The sequence below is a fragment of the Panthera tigris genome, chromosome D1 (genome assembly GCF_018350195.1).
Source record: "Panthera tigris isolate Pti1 chromosome D1, P.tigris_Pti1_mat1.1, whole genome shotgun sequence".
Classification (NCBI taxonomy): domain Eukaryota; kingdom Metazoa; phylum Chordata; class Mammalia; order Carnivora; family Felidae; genus Panthera; species Panthera tigris.
In genome coordinates this window covers 105,581,820-105,606,099 of record NC_056669.1, presented here as the reverse complement: position 1 = coordinate 105,606,099, position 24,280 = coordinate 105,581,820, and the positions used below count along the sequence as shown (strand labels likewise).

At 45.3% G+C, this 24,280-nt stretch overlaps 2 protein-coding genes across 7 annotated transcripts; one reads left to right on the top strand and one right to left on the bottom strand.

Annotated features, from left to right (window-relative positions):
- Positions 1-5,672: 5,672 nt before the first annotated feature.
- On the bottom strand, positions 5,673-12,784 carry TTC9C (tetratricopeptide repeat domain 9C). Of its 6 annotated transcripts, none has more exons than XM_007091959.3 (4): positions 12,698-12,784; positions 11,845-12,139; positions 8,597-8,779; positions 5,673-6,456 (listed from the first exon to the last, which is right to left on the bottom strand). In XM_007091959.3, the coding sequence occupies exons 2-4, from the start codon at positions 12,080-12,082 to the stop codon at positions 6,362-6,364; spliced, it is 516 nt and encodes a 171-aa protein (XP_007092021.1). In that variant the 5' UTR covers positions 12,083-12,139; positions 12,698-12,784; the 3' UTR covers positions 5,673-6,361. The 6 variants fall into 6 exon arrangements, with proteins under 6 accessions (XP_007092021.1, XP_007092020.1, XP_007092019.1 ...); XM_007091958.3 differs by lacking the exon at positions 12,698-12,784 and adding an exon at positions 12,615-12,697; XM_007091957.3 differs by lacking the exon at positions 12,698-12,784 and adding an exon at positions 12,234-12,437.
- A 533-nt stretch (positions 12,785-13,317) lies between these two features.
- HNRNPUL2 (heterogeneous nuclear ribonucleoprotein U like 2) lies at positions 13,318-23,810 on the top strand. Its single transcript, XM_042958044.1, has 14 exons — positions 13,318-14,363; positions 16,433-16,568; positions 16,860-16,936; positions 17,136-17,275; positions 17,579-17,669; positions 17,767-17,879; positions 18,335-18,598; positions 18,761-18,883; positions 19,259-19,387; positions 19,937-20,105; positions 21,794-21,994; positions 23,063-23,136; positions 23,392-23,499; positions 23,615-23,810. Exons 1-14 carry the CDS (start codon positions 13,823-13,825, stop codon positions 23,690-23,692), a joined length of 2,244 nt encoding a protein of 747 aa, XP_042813978.1. The 5' UTR covers positions 13,318-13,822; the 3' UTR covers positions 23,693-23,810.
- Positions 23,811-24,280: the final 470 nt, after the last annotated feature.

Below are 24,280 nucleotides of genomic sequence, written 5' to 3'. Positions count from 1 at the left end.
TGAAATTCTTGCCTGTGTGTCATAATATGAATTGAGGTCTCTGAAGATGGGGAACTGAAAGGCAGAAAGCACGAAGCTCCAGGGTGGTGGGCTTGTGGGGCAGCTGGAGGGCCTGTGGTATGGACAGGATGGGCACTTGGGAAAAACTAAAAGCAAGATACTCCGGAGAGAGAATCTTATCATTCCTCTGGTCCAACTCCCTCACCTAGAAAGCACGAGGACAGCCTAGAGAAGTCAGATTACTCAGCTGGGGTCACACAGGCAGTTCGTTACTGGCAGTAAAGACAGCAAAGAAATAAGGAGCCTGGGGTGTTGATGTGGGTTCTGGGAGTTCCGGGAATGTAAGAGAAGGGCCTACCCCGGTGTGTATGAAGAGTAGGGCCATGGTGTAAGAGGGCTCCCGAAAAACCCTCCTCTGTTCTGCACGTAAGCAACTGAATGCAAAAAAGCAGGAAGGGAAATTTAGGAAAAGATGAAAATGAGTAAATTTTCTGAACTTCTTTTCTTTTTGGATTTGTCTGTCATATCCAGCACTTGCTCTTGCGAGCAAGCTACTGTTTTTGAGTTAGAAGAAGGAGGTTTGGCCAAAGAAAAGCTCCTTCTCTGGGGCATTAAGGGATGCAAACGTTGATGCTTAACGTTTTCATGGCTGGATGAATTCTATGCCTTTCACTTTCCTTGTGTTGGAATAACTTCTTAGTTTGTCTTCCAAGGGGCTAATTTTATTGGTGCAAATACATTCCTACCTCGGCTCCTTGTTGTAACAATGCAAGATCTACATGCACACCCCGTAAGTTACTCTAAGTCGAGCACCTTTTCCAAAGTCTTTCCTAGAACAAGATCAAATCAAAATGCCTGAAAACAATGAGTTGCCTTTAAAAGGGTAAATTTTATGGCATGTGAATTATATAAAAATTATACATATATGATTATATATGGAGAGACCTAGAGAAAAAAATCAGCTGTCTCAGAACATCATTTCCTAAAAGCAAGGCATAATATCTGTGTCTGCATGTGTATACAATGTACAGACCTTCTCCAGACAGTCTTGAGAACATAAACCATTGTTACTATCTCAGCCATGCGTTCTACCTAACTAAAAAAGGATCTGTTACTTGGTGAGATTCTCCTCAAGAGGGAGTATTTGCTTTCAGTTCCCAGCATGAGATGCATTTTTCATTGGCGATGGCAATTAGGAATCTGCAAGATGTTCAAAGCAGCAGCCAACACAAAAGGCCACAGCTGTCTTTTGTCTCACTTTATCTGCTGGACGCCAGGAACGGTTTCTGCCGGTCTGTAGAGGTGGGACCAATAGAGAATTTTCTCATTTCCACTCCTCTCGATGGTCTCGACCATGGATTCAAGGAACCACAGGTGAGCTCATCTAACCTCTGGTCCAACAATGGATCCTCCTTTTGCCGGTTGTGAAACCCCTGCTTGAAAAAGAACTCGGGGCACCTGTCTGGCTCAATCGGTGGTAGAGCTTGTGACTCTTGATCTCCGGGTCGTGAGTTCAAGGCCCACCTTGGGTGTAGAGATTACTTAAATAACCTTTAAAAAGAACTTGCCATCCCCAAAGGAAACCTAGTCTATTATCGGACAGCCCTAGTTGTTGGATAACGCTGCCTTCTACTGAGCCCAAATCAGCCTCATTTGAGGAGGGTATGGGCCAGGCTTCACCTATTAAAAGTTTCACCCTGAGGAGTTCTTTGTTTTTGAGCTATAAGCTGACTTAAGTTTTCAACCACCCTTTGCTCTCCAGCTTTAGAGATATATATTTCTAATTTAGGATTTCAATTCTTTTCTTGACTGGCAATTTTATAAGTGTATGGTTTCACTTGCCGTCTATTGCCTCTTCAATCACTGGACATTTTTTTGGCCAAGCTTAGCTTCACAAAAGTCACCATTTCAGTCCTTTGCATTGGATTTTGACTTTTTTTTAAAATATTTTTATTTATTTTTGAGACAGAGAGAGAGCATGAGCAGGGGAGGGGCAGAGAGAGAGGGAGACACAGAATCCAAAGCAGGCTCCAGGCTCTGAGCTGTCAGCACAGAGCCCGACGCGGGGCTGGAACTCACAGACTGTGAGATCATGACCTGAGCCGAAGTCGGACGCTTAACCAACTGAGCCACCCAGGTGCCCCGACTTTATTTGTTTTTAAGTAAACTCTATGCCCAATGTGGAGCTCAAACTCAACGCTGAGATCAAGAGTCACAGGCTCTACCGACCAAACCAGCCAAGTGCCCCTGGATTTCAATTTTAATTTCTCCAAAGCCAATGTTTCCAAAGATGACTTACCTGGTCATGTACTATTTTTACTGTAAAATATATTTACTTTTGTGAGTTTTTTTTCCTTTGGCAAATGATAGCAGGTGTTCCTTAGTCCCCTCCCCAATTATTAGTAAGCAATTTCAGTGTGCATCTCTATAAGAACCCTTGGAAAAAAAAAAGACCAAATACCATTAATCATATTCAACAAAACTGACAATAATTCTTTTCTTTCCCTCAGTAAGCTCTATGCCCAACATGGGGCTTGAACTCATGAGCCCGAGATCAAGAGTCACACATTCCACCAACTGAGCTGACCAGGCACCCCTCACTCCCAACAATTTTTACTCAAATTTCTCTGATTGTCTCATAACCTTTTATTTATTCACTTACTTAAAGACTTCAAGTCATCTCTACACCCAACATGGGGCTCAAACCCACAACCCTGAGATCTAGAGTCATACACTCCAACAACTGAGCCAGTCAGGCGCCCCATCTCATAAACTTTGTTTTGTTTTCAAACCACAATCCAAAATAGAGTCACATTTATTTGATGTCTCTTAAGCCTTTTTTAAAAAAAAAATTTTTTTTAATGTTTATTTATTTTTGAGACAGAGAGAGACAGAGCATGAACAGGGGAGGGGCAGAGAGAGAGGGAGACACAGAATCCGAAGCAGGCTCCAGGCTCTGAGCCATCAGCCCAGAGCCTGACGCGGGGCTCGAACTCACGAACCGTGAGATCGTGACCTGAGCTGAAGTCGGATGCTCAACCGACTGAGCCACCCAGGCGCCCCTCTTAACCCTTTTTTAAAAAGTTTATTTCAATATTCTTTTTAAAGGTTTTTCTTTTTTGTTTTTGTTTTTTTAAGTTTATTCAGTTTATTTTGAGAGGAAGAAAACGTGTGTGTGTGCAAGGGGCAGAGGAATGAGAGAATTCCAAGCAGGCTCCGTACTCAGTGCGGAGCCTGACTCAGGGCTCCAGCTCACGAACCATGAAATCATGACTTGAGCCAAAATCGACTTGGATGCTTAACCAACTGAGCCACCCAGGCACCTAAGATTTTCATTTTTAAATAATTTCTACACCTAACGTGGGGCTTGAACTCGCGGCCCCAAGATCAGGAGTCACATGCCTTTCTGAGCCAGCCAGATGCCCCTTAAGCCTTGCTCTGGTTTTTAATTTTAGAGAGAGTAAGTGCACACAGGAGCGGTAGTGAGGGGAGAGGGACAGTGAGAGAGAGAATCTTTTTTTTTTTAAGTTTATTTATTTTGAGAGTGTAAGAACGTGCACATGAGCAGGGGAGGGGCAGAGAAAGTGGGAGAATCTCAAGCAGGCTCCATGCTGTTAGTGGCAGAGCCCTACATGGGACTCGATCCCAGAAACTGAGAATGACCTGAGCTGAAATCAAGAGTCCCACACTCAACCGACTGAGCCACCCAGGCACCCCAGGAGTGAGAATCTTAAGCAGGCTCCATGCTTAGTACAGAGGCTGACATGGGGCTTGATCTCATGACCCTGGGATCATGAGCTGATACACAATCAAGAGTCAGACACTCAACCAGGTACCCCAAAGCCTCTTTTAATCTGTAAGTGCCTCTCTCCTTTTCCCTGTAATTTATTTATTGAAGGAACTGGGTTACTTGTCTTACCAGTTTCACAGTCTACAGTTTGCTGAGTAAACCCCCTTGGTATTATTAACATGTTCTTCTGTCCCAAGTTTTCTTTAAAAATATATATTTAAGGGGCGCCTGGGTGGCTCAGTCGGTTGAGCGTCCGACTTCGGCTCAGGTCATGATCTCGCGGTCCGTGAGTTCGAGCCCCGCATCGGGCTCTGGGCTGACGGCTCAGAGCCTGGAGCCTGCTTCCGATTCTGTGTCTCCCTCTCTCTCTGCCCCTCCCCTGTTCATGCTCTGTCTCTCTCTGTCTCAAAAATAAATAAACATTAAAAAAAATTTTTTTTAAATATATATTTAAATAAAATATTGAAAACAATAGTATAGGTAGTATGTGGTTTTGGCAAAATTGTAAAGGTAGTGGGTAGGAGTTCGGGAGACACTGCTCTCAACTGTCCGTTATGTGCCAAAGTATGGACCTTCACATCTACAATGCTTTCTCTTCAATCACACCCTGAAATTCTGCATGGAATCTATTAAGGACTCGTAAGGTGAGCACCCTCCTCCTTCAGAAACTTCTGAGTACTGACATTTAGGTGCCCTCTGGCTGTTTCCTTCAGGATGTGGGCTTGCCAGACCTCCTCCACACCCACATCTGGCTGCCTATCTTTGTCCACTTTCCTGTTCATTAACATCTCCATTGGAAGCTGGCCTTCAAAATGAAGAATGAAATGCAAGCCTGACCACTTTGTCTCTTAACCGTGCTAATAAAAGGATCAGTGCAATACATTCCTAAAATATGTTTTTATTTTGTTATTTTTTTCAGTTTTTAAATGCTTTTTTTTTTTTTTTAATTGCAAGGGAGTAGGCTTAAACTCAGGAAATAAAATATAGGTCAGTCCATTATCTACATACAAATGAAGGAATACCGCCTGATCTAAAATACAATTTTTGAATTATCAGTTTTATTTTTCCTCATTGATGCAGAAGATAGCTTAGTCTTTGGGGGGGGGGGGGAAACAAAGAGAAGAAGAAAATCAGCAAAACTTGCCCAAAGCAAACATGCAACCATGACATAATTTTGTCAACAACCTAGGCTTAGAAATGTAAGCAGCTTGGGAAAGGAATGAAATACTCTATTTTCGTTAGTTCTGTCCTTAGACTCACAAGATTATTTGGTAGAAAAGCTTTTTATTGTAAGTTGTATTATTTAAGGGGTATGGGAGACGCAGAGCGGAGCCTGGCTCATTGGGAGGGGGCATTACTGATAAATGGAAAACTCATGCACACTTGGCAATACGGAGGACTTGGGATTGTTTTTATTGTTCTTTCTGAAATCTGTCCTTATGTAATGGCTAGCGACACATGCTTACTGCCTCTACCCATAATACACTGTGAACATTATTCACAACAAGCGCACAAAATGGCAAAGGATCTCCTGGTCGATGGAACTTCCTACGGAGACATGACTGTACCGGGTCCACAGCCTGCACTGACAAAACTTCCAGAAAGTTCCATGGGGAGCTTAAGCACTAGGGAAGGAGAGCTCTTCCTCATTTCCCTCCTCTGTAAGGAACTGAGCTTTTGCATAATACAAGGTGACGGGGAAAGAACAGACTGATGTTTTTATCCTGCTCTTTCATGGTATTGTTTCAAGAAGACGCAGCAACCTGTCCCCTCTGCCCCACCCTTTTTTTTTAGAGAAATGAGCATACTATAGATATGCACCCGTTAAAAAAGAAAATGTTTACTTAGGGTTTGGGGGGTTTTTTGGCACGAGGCTGAAGAATTATTAAATACTTAAATGCTTGACTCAAGGTTTTAAGATAGAAGAGTTTAATGAAAAAAATAAATAAGCATATTGTATGAATGATCTGAGTATGAACAATACCAGGGACTAGAAATTATCACCAGAAAAAATAGGAACCAGATACTTTTGTGGGGCGGAGGTCTGAATGTACATAAGGAATTTGATTTAATCAAAATGGTTAATTTCAAATCGTTTAAGTTATGTGGGTCCAACTTGTAATTGTCTATTTTCACAAAAAAATATATTTCCCGGGTTGTGGCCTATGTAACTTTGGCTTTGGGAAGCTGAGGAAGCAAAGAAAAAACTTTGTGATCATGATTTCATCCTTATGAGCTTTTTCCTCTGCATACGGACACATCTAACAACATCTATCGTTAAAATCTATGCCATAGACAGGATTATTTCACATATAGCTGATTGTATTTCTCAAAGCAAACATCTCCAAGAATATCACGTATGGAAAGCTATACAAATACGTAGATGGACAGGCAAAAAAAAGACACAGCCTGCTTAAGTGCCAAAGAGTTTGTGCAGAGCTAGAAAGAAAACAGAAATCCACCTGGGTCAGAGGTATGGGGTTAATTTCTCTTGCTGAGGCTCAGGTTTCCCCTCGATGGGTCTTTAATGGTTCACCTAAGTTCAAGTAGAGGAGCGTCTTTCTTCTTTTGTTAACCAAACATGCCCAGGTACAGCTGCTTCTCCTTCTGATGGTAGCTACTGAGTTCCGACTGAGTTAGCTGGAGGTACCGCCGGACATTGGCGTCTTAAAATAGGGCAAAGGAGGCAATTAGAGACACAGTTAGAACATGATCACACCTTGTGGTAGGAAAGGATTGTTCACACACTTCTTTCCCCGCCACAACTTCTGACTTTTATAGAGTCAGATATTTTTTAGGCGTGGATAAAAATAATAAACAAGTCCCTTTAAAACGTTCAAAACAAACATACTGATTATGAATACTTAGGGAAAATACCAAGTTCTTGTCACTGGTTTATGCAAGTTAGCATTTTAACCCCCCACTTTAGGGATGAGGTTATTTTACAAAAATACATCAGAGATGACCGCAAAGGACATTCCACATAAACGATAAAAACCAGCACTATTATTTTGAATCAAGACTCCAATCTTTCAAAGGACTTCCTATAGAAAGTGGGTTTGAGGAGAACCAGATTTCTGAATCTGGAATCATTCGAGCTTACTTATTACTGATTCTGTAAGTATCAGAATAAATATATTCTCTGGGAAAATAAGTTTGTTCGTATCTATAAAACATGCAGAGTATTTTTTACTCTCCAAAGTCCAGGAATCTTCCTGTGAAGAAATACACATAAGCATGGGTATGTGACTTTAAATGCTATTTTGGCCCTTCTTCGATGTAACCTCTTCTCTATCTTTAGTTGCGGGGTTTGTTCTGCCAGGCCTCAGGTTGATTTCTGGGGTATTAAGGATGATTTGATAGTTCTCTAGCTGCATTCGTGGGACGAGGCGAGCCTAGGGTCCTCCTACTCTGCTGCCATCTCCCCAACCCCACACATACTTCTGATTTTAAAAATCTTTGTAAGATCTGAATAGATCACAACTATTCTTTGCAACAGTCAATCTCATTCATTAATACCACTTTGAATTAAAAAAAAAAAAATCTCTGTCCAGGGAGAAAAATCTCTGTACGGTCAGGGCTGGCTGGTTCTTAATCTGATCATGAAAAAGAGCTTGAAGAAACAGTTGTTACAGCAGAGCCTCTAAAATACTCTACATGGGTGCAGTTCATCTATGTACTTGAAGGTAAGAAACACGAGCAAATGCCTCATGTTTTATGTCTTTATTAATTCACAGTGGCTTTCCCATTCATTTATTTCATTTTGATTTTAAAGATTTTAAAGGTTTTATTTTTAAGTAATCTCTACACCCACCATGGGGGCTCGAAACCCACATCCCTGAGATCAAGAGTCACCTGCTCCACCGACTGAGCTAGCCAGGTGTCTCCCCCTCCCCCAATCATTTAGAGAATTGTTGCTGCATCGTTACCCTGGGGGACCCTCTACCTCTAGCATCTAGTAGCCACTCTGAGCCAGAATGCAAAATGGGAGAGAATTTTCAGTGCTGAACCACCAACACAGGAGTGAGTCTGTTATCCGCTTCGCGGTATCTCTGCCTTGGAAACAAGTACCAAGTCTCAAATTCTCTCTAGGTAGGCCTGCCCCTTTTCTGGGTCATACCTGGGCTTAGTGGAGCTAAAAGAATAAAATGATAGCTAAGGCCAAGGCCAGACCCAGCTGGGGAACTGGCAGAAAGGAGGATCAGCAAGTATATTGATTGGAATACAGATCCTATTTCAGTTACAATCTCGGAACAGAAACTTGAAAAACAATGCTTTACAATCTCTTTCACCGGGGGAAGGAAGGGAGATGGTGTGTATGCCTGGTGAAGCATAATACTTCTGGAGGGTGTACAATATTGCTTTCTTGTGGAGGCAAGAATACAGGAATGGAAGAAGGCCAGTTTCTCAAACACCTCTTCAGACTTTTTGAATTTTGAACTATATGAATATATTATTACCTAGTCGAAAAAATTTCAAGGGGCGCCTGGGTGGCTCAGTCAGTTAAGCACCTGGCTCTTGATTTTGGCTCAGGTCATCATCTCACAGTTCATGAGATCGAGCCCCGCATCGAGCTCTGCGCTAACAGCGTGGAGCCCGCTTGGGATTCTCCTTCTCCTTCCCCCTCTCTCTGCCCTGTACCCTGTTCGTGTGCATGCATGTGCTCGCTCGCTCTCTTGCAAAATAAATAAGCTTTTTAAAAATTCGGTAAATTGAAAGAAGTAAAATAAATCCCCCCTTCCACCGATACCACCTCAGCAAGACAATTTCATTTGTCCTTACCACTTCGGTCCCCTTCTCTCTCACCTTTTGGCTGCCTATTGACAGCAGCCAGGAGGTAGTGCTGAGCCTGGTCATAGTCCTGCAGATGAAAAAAGGCCACTCCAGCCCGATACAAGGCCTTGGCATTATCAGGCTGTCGTTCCAGGACTTTCTGACTGTATTCTTTCACTCGTTCGTAGTTTACTGGCTCCATCTGAAGGAGACAGGCTAACAGGCCAAATGAAAAGAAGACAGAAGAGCAAAGAGGGACTTATTACGTGAAGTTCTAGTGGCCAACTCAAGGCTGCATCAAACAGAGGACGATACCAACAACATTCACTCACCCAACTAATACATCCAAAGGTCTACCATGGGCCAGACTTTCTTCTAGGCACTGGGGATGCAACAGTGAACAAAAGCATTACATGCCTTCTAATCAACTTTAATATCTACTGAACGCTTATTATGTGCCTACTGGTGGGTTAGGCCCAGCTATAAAACTGACAGGAACATACTTTAAAATGTGTTTAAAATTCTTCTTCTCTGTTTCTCTTCTACCCAAGGCTCTCCATCTTGAGCCCTCCATCTAACCACAATTATCACACTGCAGCTTTACAAACAACAATGGCTGCCATCAATTGTGTGAGGAAATAGCAGCACCGTGCTTTGTGCTTTATCTCATTTAATCTTCTCATCCACGCTACGAAATTGGTTAAGTGTTACTATCTCCATTTAGTGGACAAAGAAATCAAGGCTCAGAGACGTAAAGGAACTTGTCGAAGATCCTACAGCTTCTGGGTGGAATAAGAAATTTGAACCAAGGACTCTCTAATTCCCAAATCGTCATTTAAAAAAAATTTTTTTTTAACGTTTTTATTTATTTTTGAGACAGAGAGAGACAGAGCATGAGCAGGGGAGGGGCAGAGAGAGAGAGGGAGACACAGAATCCGAAGCAGGCTCCAGGCTCTGAGATGTCAGCACAGAGCCTAACGCAGGGCGCGAACCCACAGACTGCAAGATCATGACCTGAGCCGAAGTCAGACGCCCAACCGACTGAGCCACCTAGGCGTCCCCATCATTAAAAATGATGATATATTACTCACTATTCCCTTGGATTACATAATGGGACTTTGAAATCCAAATCTGTTTAGGAGACAATGCTCAGCCTTTCTATAATTAAGAAGAGAAACGTGCTCCCTATTTCATGACTGTAGGAATTAAACATAGTATTATTTAATCATGGTGCTGAGAAGAAAGGAGAATCAGGGCTTCCGAGGACATTAAAGGGCCTGGGCTTATGTCTGCATCCCTTCTACAACATCCCCACCAAGTGGTCATATGGTTTATACTTAACTAACCCATTACTGTAGCTTCATTCATTATCTGACAACTGGTTCTGCAGCACCGACCACAGGCTGGGGAGAGCTAGGAGCAGTGGGTAAGAGGAACAAGACAGACCTCTTGATGAGTAAACACCACTCACATCCTGTTCCCTCCCAAGTAGAAGGAGTACACAATAAACAAACGGATTTTCTAAATTGCTTTGGAAAAAAAAAAAAAAAAACCCAAAAAACAAAAAAACAGAACTGTATTGGGATGAAGTGAATGAAGCCAGAGTCATGCTTGATTATCGAAGACTCTCGAAGAAAGTGACTTTTGACCCAAGATCTGAATGACAAGGGTCATTCAAGGGACGGGGCATTCTAGCTGAGAAAGAAGAAATTCTATAAAGCTGGAAGGTAGAAATGTGTTTTGCAAATTCCGTGTATTGGAGGAGCCAGACCATGTCAGGCCCTGAAGGTGAGGGTCAGAGTTTGGGTTTTTTCCCTAAGTCTAATGAAATGCCATTGGAGGATTTTCGGCAGCGAGCCGATCTCATTACCTTATCGGTAAAATGGGGATAATCACAAGTATCTTGTAGAATTTGAAGATGAGAGATATTGTACATAAACTGCCCCACGTGTTACAGGCACTCAATAAGTGAAAATGGCTAATCCAGTAAGTTCTTTATGGAGCATCTCCCAAGCACTCCCAAGTGGACGCTCTATGGATGGCTAAGCCATAGGCTTTGACTTCAGGTCCACCTGGAGAGTGAAGACACTGGCTGATCACTCTCTTTAAAAGTGAACATTCCCATGCCTGTGGCACTCACTGTGCCCATCTGCTTTATTCCTTTCCACGGCACTTGCCATCTTCCAATATAATATGTATGTTACCTTTGTTAATTGTCCATCTCCCTTACTTGAATATATGTTCCAAGAGAGCAGCACTCTTTACCTTATTATACTCCTATATCCTTAGTACCCAATAAGTAATTGAACTTAATGAATTGAAACATTAGCTACCATAATGACTATTGTTACCTGAATCTGAGAGTAGCACTGGACTCACACTGTAAAAAAGCTAGATTTTCACCAAACCATAGAGGAAAACTACTGTAGTAAAAAAAAAAAAAAAAAAAAAAAAAAAAATCACTTTTAAACAACCATTACGAAGTATAAAAACTAACCCTAATAATTTCCATAGCCTCAGCTGGGGTCATTAGAATGCTTTAATATACTCCAAAATAATTTAATTAGCTCTTTTAAACCACCATTACGAAGTATAAAAACTAACCCTAATAATTTCCATAGCCTCAGCTGGGGTCATTAGAATGCTTTAATATACTCCAAAATAATTTAATTAGCTCCATGATTATTTTGCCTGCCATAGAACAGACCTATACGAAGTCTCCTTTCTTTTAGTAGATCAATCCTAGTGATACAGATTCTGGCATCCATCTCTTCACCCAAGTTCATATGGAGATGGGAGATCCTAGTTATCCAGGAACTGATTTAAAGGAAGGAGAAAAACGAAGAAAAGCTGTCCAAACATCTAATAATGTCTCACACTACCCGCTGGAGCAAATGCCTTCTTTCCTCTATTATAAATATTAAAGAAACAATGCCCTAAACAGAAGTTCAGTGTTTGTTCTAGAGCGTGCAAAATTCCCTAAACCTATCAGCATCACCTGGAAATTTGTTAGAAATGCAAATCGGTAGTGCCTCTCCCACTCAGCTCCATTAAATCGGAATCTCTAGGGGTGGGGCTGAGTTAACAAACTCTCCAGGTTAAGTTTGAGAAGCATGGCTCTATAGAAACTCATTTAGAGGCCCATAGATTGGAAACGTATTTCGATTCATGGCAGAATAAGTACATGACAGCAGAAAAGCACACCCGTGCTTTTCCCTAATGTTCACGGATTTTCATGTGCCTGCCCTGATACTCTACCCACCCTTCAGCCCTGTTCTTACCAGCTAGATTGTTGTAGCAGTCTGTCTGGGTGGTGTGCAGTATGTTCTCTTGTTCAGGTGTGAGGGCCGGGCCCTGAGGTCCTAGATTAGGTATCGGGGAGGGCAGACTTGGATCCAGACCCCGCAGCTGAAGCAGAGCTCGATGGTACCTACTTACAGCATCTCGGTACTTCCCTTCTCGGTAACGTTGGTTCCCTTTCTCCTTGTACAGTTGAGCCTCCTGCAGGCGCTTCTCCATAACTCTTTGTCGCCCAGAGCTCTTGTGGAATTGGGACGCGAAAGAGCAATTGAAGCTCTGGAGATGGGAGCAAAACAACTGATTTAGATAGCCGATTTAAGAAGGCAGGAAATTAGCCTTCTCCAGGACGCCCCCCGGGAATGAGTTTTACTTGTCTCTTCTCTGTAGTAATTTTCAATCTTTAAACGTACAGGACTAATCAGGGAGAGGATGTGGGAACAGCAAAGCCAGAGATTAAGTGATTTCATAAAGAGGAGACTCCGGGGTGAAGAGACCCTCCCGAAAAAGGAAGGGCCGGGCTAAGGAACTGTGGCAGGCGTGGGAATGCCGGCGGAATTTGCTTCCTCCTTTCTCTTGGACACACCTTCTTGACCCGGAAGTGGAAAGGAATAGGCGGGAACAACTGCTAAAAGAGGTCTACGGGGCTTGCCACCACTCCTGGTCTTTTTTTGCGCGTATTAAATAAGCATTTGTTTATGTCGGTATCAGAAGCTGGGGACCGAGCTGAATGTGGTTTGTGCAACCAACTCACAGGCTTAAGCTGGCGCGGCCGCAGAGCAGCTCAGTTACAACCCCACCAAGCTCCGCGGCCAACCCCTCGCCCTCTGCAAATACCCAAGCACGGAAGTCTCCCCCTCGGCTTCGGTTTACGGGCGGAAGCACTTAGACGACCGGGACCGACGTCTAGGCAGTTTGGTATCGGAAGGGTCGCGCGCAATGCGCCACACCGTCCAATCAAAAGCGGCCCCGGAAAAATAATCCCGCAGAAGCTACCCCGCCTCTACAGCCCCCTGCAGATCAACCCGGGGCGGGGCGGCGGGGAAATCTCCCGTCAGCTTCGCCAATTGGAAGAATCCGGCCGATCACGGATGGCCAATCAGAATTGCAGATGACGATTCAAGTTGGCCAATAAGAAAGCTAAAAGGCGAGGTCCGGGCGTCTGTTGCTGGGTAGAGAAGTTAAAGGATTCAGAGAAGAGGGCCGGGGTGGGGGGGAGGGTGTCACTGTATTCCTTAGTTTGAGGAAGCCCTTTGTTTACTAAACAGACAATTGCTAGGCGGCTTTAAAGTCGCTACAGCATCCCTCCTGGGCTTTTTTTTTTTTTTTAACTCTCAAGAAGCTGGGGGACGTATAGGCAGTAGGGAAGAAAGACTAGCAAGCAAGACTTTAGACGACAGCTCGATCGGAAGCCAGACGGGAGTAAGGGTGGTGACGGGGTGGGAGGGGCGTGCAGGAAGGGAGCTCCGGGCGTCTGCGCAGAGCCCATGGCTGGAAGTACGGAAGGCGGGCGCGCACACGCCGCCGTGCTACGAGGCACTTGAGCCGTAGCCAGTCCTTCCCGGCTCCGGCTCCGGTGCGGCTGCGCGGTGGAATCACTGGCGGCGATTGGCCCAGGGGTGAGAGGGGGCGGGAGGTAAGGGGAGGGAAATCGGTCGTCCTCGGCGCGCGCCCGCCCGCGGCAGGGGAACCGAGGGGGCAGGAAGGAAAGCTGTTCCCCGCTGCGTTGTTTTGGGCTCAGTGAGCCGAAGGGGGGAGGGGAGGAGAGGGAGAAACAAACACTACGTAGCGGAGGCTGCGCGCGGCCTTCGTGCCTGCGTGCGTACGTGCGTGCGCTCGCTCGCGCGGGCTCAGTGCTGGCGCGTGAGGCGGAGGCGGGCGGCGGCGGCGCCTGCGCGGTCGGGCTCGGTCGACGGTTCGCAGGGGAGGAGGCGGCGGGAGGCGGAGGAGGCGGCGGTGGCGATGGAGGTGAAGCGGCTGAAAGTGACCGAGCTGCGGTCTGAGCTGCAGCGGCGGGGCCTGGACTCGCGCGGCCTCAAGGTGGATCTGGCGCAGCGGCTGCAGGAGGCGCTGGACGCCGAGATGCTCGAGGACGAGGCCGGCGGTGGCGGGGCCGGGCCCGGCGGGGCCTGCAAGGCGGAGCCTCGGCCTGTGGCCGCGTCGGGCGGTGGCCCGGGCGGGGACGAGGAGGAGGACGAAGAAGAGGAGGAGGAGGACGAGGAGGCGCTGCTTGAGGACGAGGACGAAGAGCCACCTCCTGCCCAGGCCTCGGGCCAGGCCGCGCAGCCGCCGCCGGAGCCCCCGGAGGCGGCAGCCATGGAGGCCGCGGCCGAGCCCGATGCTTCCGAGAAGCCGGCAGAGGAGGCCACGGCCGGGTCAGGTGGGGTAAATGGTGGCGAAGAGCAGGGCACCGGCAAGGGGGAGGAAGACGAGCCGGAGGAGCGGAGCGGGGACGAGACACCAGGATCCGAAGCTCCGGGTGACAAGGCCGCAGAGGAACAGGGTGAGGAGCTGGTAGCGGAGCCCGGCTCCAAACTGCCCCGACCCAGCAGTCAGCCATGCACTGCGGGGTCCGTTTCCTTGTTCTCGCTTGCCCGAAAGCGCAAGATTCCCATCGCCTTTTGGTGGGACTCTCTCCCCAGGGGAGGTGGCTTTCGTTCTCTACCCACCTTTCTGGAGGGTTTGACTGCCTCTGGCGGCCCCCCTCTCTGCAAGAGGGAGCTTCCTGCCTAACTTGGTTCCTTGGCGGTGGTGGATGGAAGTGAGCGATTTTGCATGCGAACTGCTTGTGAGCTACCTGTGGAGCAGTCTCCCGCCGTATTGGTTATCTTTTCCTAAAGCGGGAATGCGATGAGAAATTGGCTATTGCAGGGACAGCCAGACAGGACTGTTGGAGGCTTTGGCCTTTGGGTTACCTATTGGTATTTCCGCCTTAAAAATATTAAGCAATAGGCGAAGTTCGCCAAAGTCCGCTCCATCACGTTACTGGCGCTTGAGCCACACAGTGAATCTGAAAATCTAACCTTGCTCCTGCTTTAGCAGCCTGTGGTTTGAGGGTGTGGAGTTTAATAGTTAACTAGTGAAGGGAAAGTCTTAATCTAGTGCGTTTAGAGTAAGTTAGTTAACACCAGTTGGCTAGATGTTTTACCTTGCTTGAATTCTTATGATTAAGTTTTAATTTTTCCACTGAGTCTGCCGATGGACAAATTTGTGGATTGGCTGTGCACTTAAAGCATTTTTAAATTTTAGGTCCCTGACTTCCTGAATTGGAACTATTGAGGTGTCGGGGGGTTCACGGAATAACCTCGTGGAAGAGAGTGTGTAGAGTTGCCCAGGGAGTTAGTGACCTTTCTCTCTCTTCTTTTGAAGTGATTGGATGGTTAGACCAAATCCGTAATTATCTGTGAGAGTAGGCAGGAAAACTAGAGGTGCTTCCAAGTCTTGCTGTGTAGTGGGGTGCCTTAATTCTTACAATACATTTTTTTAGGCTGCTATAAGTAATCATGGTATAATTGGAACCCTTTCTAAGACAGTCACATGCAAGTTGCAGATTGTTTGTTCTGTGTCCTGGAACAAAAATCCCATTACATAACCTTTGACTTCGTGTGTATCCCAAATAGAAGATAAAAAAGGTTGAGGGATAAAGGACCGCTTTAAGGAAATTATTGTTGAAAACCTTAATGTTGCAAACTACAAAAGCTTGAAGAAAAAGTCCAGTTTTTTTTCCTCTTGCAGAGAATGTTGCTAAATATACGACAACACCTTTCTACCCCAAATTATGTGCAGTAAAGATGCAGTATTATTTATGGGTCTCTTGTGACTTAATGGTTTGCTCTTGGCAACCTTCAGTTAAAAAAAAAAAAAAAATTCCATGATAGAAGTACAGCTGTGAATATGCACCTGAGTCTGTTTGCTGTACAAGTAAAAGCTGTGGATGGCTGTGCATTGTAAAGCTGGAAAGGCAAACTCTTTAAAAAAGACACATACGCTCAGGCTTCTGTATCATGAAGCTGTGGGAAAATGTTGGAAAATGTGTATTAAGTGCCTAGTTTACATCCAAACCTGACAATCAAGAGTCAAAATTAAATTAACCTATGAAATTCTTTAAAGACTTAGAGGATTTTTTTAAATGTCATATTGGTGGGAAAATCTGCAAGTTTGACCTGATTTAAGCAGATAAATTTAGAATGCAAAAATTGTCCAATTTTTATCTACTGCTTGACTGTAATTAGCCCCTAATGTCCATCCTTTTTTCTTTTCCATTCTTTTCTCTTTTCTTTTTTCTTCTTTTTCTTTTCTTTTCTTTTCTTTTCTTTTCTTTTCTTTTCTTTTCTTTTCTTTTCTTTTCTTTTCTTTTCTTTTCTTTTCTTTTCTTTTCTTTTCTTCTTTTCTTATGAAATAATCAGCCAGTGACAGGAAGATGATCTTTGGAAATAAAACGTTCTGTGGATACAGTGGGAAGAACCTGGCTATTCTGATTAGACAGCTACTCAGCCCCTTTAGTTTCTATTGGTTCTGAGCTTATTCTACGCTCCAAGATGAAAACTGATTTTCTTTCCCTCCTTTTTGTAGGAGATGACCAAGATAGTGAAAAGTCAAAACCAGCAGGCTCAGATGGTGAGCGGCGGGGGGTAAAGAGACAGCGGGATGAGAAGGATGAACATGGCCGAGCTTACTATGAATTCCGAGAGGAGGCTTACCACAGCCGGTGAGGGAAACGGTCCCCTTCATTGAAGGGGGTGTCTGCTCTGATTTGTTATCTCCCTGATGTTGATTGGAGAGTATGGAAAGAGGGGTGGCTTAAAAATGCAATAGATTTTTCTAGGCGTAAGTTTCAGATTGAATCCACTCTGAAAGCTCCTGTTGCTCTTTTCTCATTTGCTGATAGAAGCTGTCTGCTGGAATTTTATATTCACTGATAGTTTAAGACTTGATACAGACACCCCTCAAAGAAGAGGGCTTTGGATACACCGTATTTGCTTTTCTTTCATACCTATAGCTCAAAGTCTCCACCACCCCCTGAAGAAGAGGCAAAAGATGAGGAGGAGGATCAAACTCTTGTGAACCTGGACACGTGTATGTATAAGGCAGACAGGTTGGGGTTTTCAACCAACCCAAAGTGATTTTGGAGATTAAAACTTCATGGCCTGCGATTTTTAAGAGATTTAGCAATAGGAGACTTTGTATCCATTCTTGACACCTGGGTAGATTTGCGTTCTGTTGATGATTTTCAAGTGTTGGGCTTTGGAATAAACAGATTGTTTCTTTCTAACAGATACCTCGGATCTCCATTTTCAAGTGAGCAAAGACCGCTATGGAGGGCAGCCGCTTTTCTCAGAGAAGTTCCCCACCCTTTGGTCTGGGGCAAGGAGTACCTACGGTGTGACAAAGGGGAAAGTCTGCTTTGAGGCCAAGGTAGTGTATACAGCTCATTAAGACCATTTGTTTATTAAATTATTTATTAGACTGCTACGTACTGGTTCCTGCCCCCCAGTATTTTATTAATGCAGAAAAGGCACCACACTTGAATGATAACCTTAGCTTCGGTAACCGACAAATTGACCCCCGTGGCTTTGGTTTAAATTCACTGATCGCTGGTATTCTGAGGTTGAGTTGTGACAGTTGTTTTCAGTTGATACAAAAGTCTTGTCTTTCCAGCTCAGACTTTGCTCCTGAGTTGGTCAGAGTATCTGAGAGTTCCTTTTCTGACTTGGCCAGGTAACCCAGAATCTCCCGATGAAAGAAGGCTGCACAGAGGTTTCTCTGCTTCGAGTTGGATGGTCTGTTGATTTTTCCCGTCCACAGCTTGGTAACGTTCTTTTTAACTGAATCGTTAGTGTTTGCTGCCGTGCCGTTTATTCCGTGGGAAATTTGGGTATAGGTAACTAATTTGCTGTCTGTTCTAGGTGAGGATGAATTCTCTTATGGTTTCGATGGACGAGGACTCAAGGCAGAGAATGGGCAATTTGAGGAATTTGGCCAGAGTTTTGGGGAGAATGATGTCATTGGCTGCTTTGCTGTAAGTGCTCCTAAAAGTTGTGGATTCTTAGCGAGAAGTGAGTAGAGGGCACTGGGAATTCAACTTGCTTCCTAACAGCTGCTGTCTTCTATGCATTTAAAAAAAACTTTTTTTTAACGTTTACTTAACGTTAAACACAGAGCATGAGCAAGGGAGGGGCTGAGAGATGGAGAGAGACAGAATCTGAAGCAGGCTCCAGGCTCTGAGCTGTCAGCACAGAGCCCGATGTGGGGCTCGAACTCACAAACCGCGAGATCATGCCCTGAGCCGAAGTCAGACGCTTAACCGACTGAGCCACCCAGGCACCCCACTCTTCTATGCATTTGATGTATTGTTTGCTTAGTTGTGTTTAGCAGTCTGTTTTGTTTTGTTTTTCTTTTAAAGGTTAAATTGCAAGATTTAATCAGTCTCAACTCCTGTAAGGTCTTGAATGCTCTTGTTTGTTGTCACTGTAGAATTTTGAGGCTGAAGAAGTAGAACTTTCCTTTTCCAAGAATGGAGAAGACCTAGGTGTGGCATTCCGGATCAACAAGGAATCCCTGGCAGAACGGGCCCTCCTACCCCATGTCCTCTGCAAAAATTGTGTTGTAGAATTAAACTTTGGTCAGAAGGAGGAGCCCTTCTTCCCACCACCGGAAGAGTTTGTGTTCATCCATGCTGTGCCTGTCGAGGAGCGTGTGCGCACTGCAGTCCCTCCCAAGACAATAGATCAGTGTGAGGTATGCCAAACGGTGTGCAAAACTTACGCTTTGGAATGGTTGGCTTGAAGACTTTTCTTAAAGCTTCACCTGACTGGGCAGGTGATGATGTTCTTAAATTGGGCTTTATGAACCTGACCCTCACTTAGTTTTCATGGCATTCCTGGTTCTGTTTACTTGTAGGTGATTCTGATGGTTGGACTGCCTGGATCTGGAAAGACCCAGTGGGCACTAAAATACGCAAAAGAAAACCCTGAGAAAAGATACAATGTCCTGGGAGCTGAGACTGTGATCAGTCAAATGAGGGTGAGTTGCTGGGAGAGGTGAGCTGTGGTATTTGCTCTGGAGGTTCCAAGTAAATGCCTATAACCCTTTCCTGGTGGAGTTGGTCTTAATATATGTTTAGGGCTTTTTTTGTTGTTGTTGTTGTTGTTGTTTTTTGCTGTGTTGTCAGATTTCTCAAAGCAGATAAAACCTGGAACATGTCCAGATCAAGATGGAAATGACTCTTAGGGAGTGGACAGCATGCATTCACAGCATTGAGGAATAGGAATGATATGCTATGAATAGCTATGATAGCTTTGATCGCATTAAAAGAGGTGGCATTTACCAGTGACTCTTGGGTTTTAACTTGCTGCATAACTTCTTGTGTTTCTCTTCACTTCCTCTTGAACTCATCAGATGAAGGGGCTTGAGGAGCCAGAGATGGACCCCAAAAGCAGAGACCTTTTAGTTCAGCAAGCCTCCCAGTGCCTTAGTAAGCTGGTCCAGATTGCTTCCCGGACAAAGAGGAACTTCATTCTTGATCAGGTATCGTTGAAAACATTGACAAGAAACCTGATTTTACAGACGGTCCAAAGATGAAAGATTTGGCATCTATTTAATCTGATAAAACGGCTTACAGTCCAAGCGGGGTGCGTATGTAGAGGGAGACAGAATTAAGGATCAGAAACAGGTTCCTTAAGTATGACCGAGTGGTTGTGTTCTATGACTGAGTCATAATGTTTTTGGAATTCAGGGATACCTTTTTATTCGTGTTTTTACCAGAGAGTATATGGACCAGACTATAAAACACATAATAGAGGCAATGGGAAGAGAGGTGGAGCTTGTGTGGATTCCTGGCTCCACCACTTAACTAGGTTTGTGGCCTTTGACGAGTCTTGGTCTCTGAGTCTCATTTTTTTTGATGTGCGAAATGGAGTAATACCTGTCATATAGAGTTTGAAGAATTAGAGGAAATTGTGTCTATAAGACCCCTGATTTCTTGCTTCACTTGTAAAAGATGCTCAGTAAGTGTTTCGGTTGAATACGAGTGGTAATTTTTATTCCTGAAACATCTCTTGTTCTTTCTGTCCCTAGTGTAACGTGTACAACTCTGGCCAACGGCGGAAGCTGTTGCTGTTCAAGACTTTCTGTCGAAAAGTGGTGGTGGTTGTTCCTAATGAGGAAGATTGGAAGAAGAGGCTGGAGTTGAGGAAGGAAGTGGAGGGAGATGATGTGCCTGAGTCTATAATGCTGGAGATGAAAGGTGGGCTAATGTTACACAAGTTAGGGAGCCTGTCCTTGGTCAGTGCACACCTTTCCAAGGCCTCTTAGCACTTGGAGCGATTCTCCCCATCTGAAGTGTAAATCTGGCGGCACCTACCTGGCTCAGTCGGTAGAGCATGCATCTCTTGATCTCAGGGTCATGAGTTCGAGTCCCGGGTGGGACATAGAGCTTACCTGAAAAATAAAAGTGTAATCCAAAGAGTAAACTAATGGTAAATTAAGAGTAAATCAAGGAAGCACTTGTAGGTAAATGAATGAGGAGAGTGACTGGAGAAGCAGTAACTCCTTTTTTTTTTTAATTTTTTTTTTTTTAATGTTTATTTATTTTTGACAGAGACAGAATGCAAGTGGGTTAGGGGCAGAGAGAGAGGGAGACGCAGAAGCAGGCTCCAGGCTCTGAGCTATTAGTACAGAGCCTGACACGGGGCTTGAACTCACGAGCTGTGAGATCATGACCTGAGCCGAAGTCGGACGCTCAACCGACTGAGCCACCCAGCCGCCCCAGCAGTAACTCCTTGATTCATTCCAGAGAAGATACAAAAAGTGAGGTAGTGACTGACCACAGGGTGATTAAAACTCAAAGCTGAGGCTTTGTTGATTCCATTATTCATTTAGTAAAAGTTTCAAGGGTGTTCACTGTTTGTCCAGTACTCTTTTAGGCATAGGGGAATAGTGAATTAAATGAAGCTTTGTCTTCATTGAATTTATATCTTAAGGGGAGGGGGGGAGTTTGGAGTGAACAATCTTACCAGTATGTCTTCATTTCTAATATCACGTTAGGCTTGTTTTTTTGTTTCGGTTTTTGGTGTGTGCCTGAAGTTTTTAATATGATACAAAGCCTTATAGCAGCATCTCCGTGAGGCAGAATTAACCATCTTGATTGATCCCACTTCCTGCTGTTCCCTTGTTCCCTCTAGAGTGTGATTTTTTTCCCCCTTTGCTGCCTTTAGCTTCTGTCATCCCACCTGTCTGCTCGGCTACTGGCTCTTTAACTTCTGATAATGCCCAGGCATGGGAGCTAGTTACACATCTAAGAGCTGGATTCTCCAAGTTGACTCAGAGTGAACCATGCCAGTCCATAGCTGATTCAGGTCCTTGGAGGAATTTAGTTCAGTTTTATAAAACTGAGGGCTGACTGGCTTCATCTCAGGATCAAGAGAGCCCCATAGAGCTGAATTCCACTGAGACTCACCCTCAGAACTTGATGTCTAGAGACCGGCTAATGTGCTGGCCCATCATGCACAAGTGGTAAATGAGGCCGCTTGTACTCTTGTGTCCTGTTCTCTCCTCATATAGATAAGTAAATGCTTTTTGGTTTGGGTCACTTTCTCATGGAGTCTCTCTTAGCGTGTTATCTAACCAACAACCAAAATTTCCTCAGTTATTTTTAGCCTCCAGCTACCTTCATCTGTCCTGATAAGAAACTTTCACCCAATTCACTGTTAATTTATTACGGATCCCTTGAGAACTGGTAAATCTAATTTGCAAGTAGCCCTTTGCTTGGGACTGTTACAGTTTAGGGGAAACTTCTGATAAGCCAGTGGGTATGAACCCAGCACCTTCACGTGCATAGAAAATCCCATTCTTCCTACAGCGGGGTTTTTGGGGTGAGATCTTGCATGTGTATGCGCTTTTCAGCTCCCACAAGCTTCTCCCTTCCTCTTACAGCCAACTTCTCTCTGCCTGAAAAATGCGACTATATGGATGAGGTGACCTACGGGGAGCTGGAGAAGGAGGAAGCTCAGCCCATTGTCACTAAGTACAAGGAGGAGGCAAGGAAGCTGCTGCCCCCCTCCGAGAAGCGGACAAACCGCCGAAACAACCGAAACAAGCGCAACCGGCAGAACCGAAGCCGAGGCCAAGGCTATGGTGAGTCCCGGGGACCTGCCAGCCCCCCTGCCTCAGTCTGTTCTTTGTGCTGCGCACGGCAGGAGCCACAGGGAAAGGCTAAGGAAACCAAGTCCAGTCCCAGACAATGAGGAAGTACCTTCTATATTATAGGAGCATATGCTTCCTGTGTCCTTCCCTCCCCACCAACCACCTTCTTGCGCTTCTTCCATAATCCTTCAGCAAAAGGGAGTTACTTTTCAACAAAAATGTTTGTGTCCTCGAAAAGCGTTTGCGCAAGCTTCCCGTGCAGGTGTCTTTTCATTCTTAAATACGAGCCCCACACTTTACCTCATGCTTCGCTTTTCCAGTATGTCCTCAGGACTTACGCAGTGAGGTTAGATTCCCAACCCGAATTTTCTTGCTGCTTTTGTCTGTTGGATCAAGCCAGCTGTGCAGACCAGAAAGTGAATGCATTATTCAGTAATTTGGGGGGGGTTCCAAAGTAAGTTAAGCTAGTAGTAGAATTCACTTCCCTCCTGCATGTCTATCTAGTTTGTCAGTTAACCCCACAGTGTGCATTCACTTGACCTTAAAAATGTGTGTGTGTGTGTGTGTGTGTGTAAGTCAGCAAAACTTCTGAGTGTCTGCTGTGTGCCAGGCACTGGGAATACCAGGTTTCTGCCCTAAGGAGCTTGTTATTTAGACTTTGTTTTTCATTCGCATAAAGTAATGGGTCTGGGGTACAGGATAGCTGGGGTCCCTTCCAAGACTGAAAGTCCGTGATTCTACGAATGGCAGTTTTTACTCCTGTTTCTAACTCTGCCATGTATCCTTTTGCCATCTTAAATGTTTTGCAGGAATTGGGCAGGTTCCAAAGCAAGGTGGCTTGGTTTTCTTGTGTCTCTATTTCTCTGCCCACCCCCCCCCCCCTTCAGATTCTTTAAAAAGCTCCTGGCTGGTGCCTTAATTACCACCGTGTGAGCCTGACAGAAACAGGCTTCCTATTCCCCCAGAATTGCCTTTGGCTCCGACTTTTTGATTTCCACTCAGACGTGGAGCCAGGACCCCATGCCAGCTGTGTGAGCGCGCTCTCCATTTCTCTTCCAGTGGGCGGGCAGCGCCGAGGCTACGACAACCGGGCCTACGGGCAGCAGTACTGGGGGCAGTCTGGAAACAGAGGGGTGAGTGCAGCTCTCCTTCTGCTCCTCCCTCTGGGTTGTGATGGCCATTCCTACTGGCTTGGGGGAGCAGAGTGGTTTGGGCTGTTTTCTCAGGGCTTAGGGTTTTGCCCATTTAATGTGTTCCTCTGGAAGAATTTATTCTGGGAAGATTAAGCCTGTTGATAATGTCAAGCTCTGATGTGTGTCTCACTCAAAACGGGATGGCAGTGGATCCTGACGCCCAAAGCCCACCAGTCTTCGCTTCTCCTTTCTCAGGGTTACCGTAATTTCTACGATCGATACAGGGGAGACTATGATCGATTCTACGGGCGGGATTATGAGTACAACAGATACAGAGACTATTACAGACAGTACAATCGGGATGTGAGTATCCTCTGGGGATGGGGGCGGGGGTGGCAGGACTAGAGGAATGAGTGTCCTGCCTCTCCGTGCTTGGCCAGCTGTGGCTCTGAGTGATGGGGTTTCCCCTCTCTTCTAGTGGCAGAATTACTACTACCACCCCCAGGACAGAGACCGATACTACAGGAACTACTACGGTTACCAAGGGTATCGGTGAAGCCCCTGTCATGCTCGCCTGTCAGCCATGAAGCTGAATCTCTAGGGGTGCCAGGCACCCCCCCAAAACACAACCAAGGAAAACAGGGGCTGTTCGGGTGGGGCTGAGCTGCCGGGGAGGGGCGGTGGGGGGGAGGGTGCACAAGCAGGGGCAGGGGAGGGGGGAGGTGGAAACGACAAAACTGTACATTTTTTTTAAAAGTTTGTTGAAAAGAATATTGTCTTATTCTATAAAACATTTCAAACCTAGTTAGATATTTGTAATCAAAAAACATTTGTGCAGAAAGCGGCACTTAGGGCTGCCTGTCCTGTATCCTGCGGTTGGACAGGAAAAGAACTAAAAATGTCACCCTTCTGACATTCTAAGGCAGCTGGACTGGCAGCCAAGGAAGGGAGAGCGGAGGAGGTGGTGCGGAGAGGGCGGGGACGCCCATGAGGGCGCTCTCCCCGGAGCAGGCAGGAGTGGGGACAGAGGGAGCACTTGTGACCGGGGCAGTGAAAATAAACGATTGGCTCTTCTCAATCACTTGCACCAACTAACCGTTTGTATTTTCTTTACTGACCTTTCCCTCTTGGGATATCCGGTCTG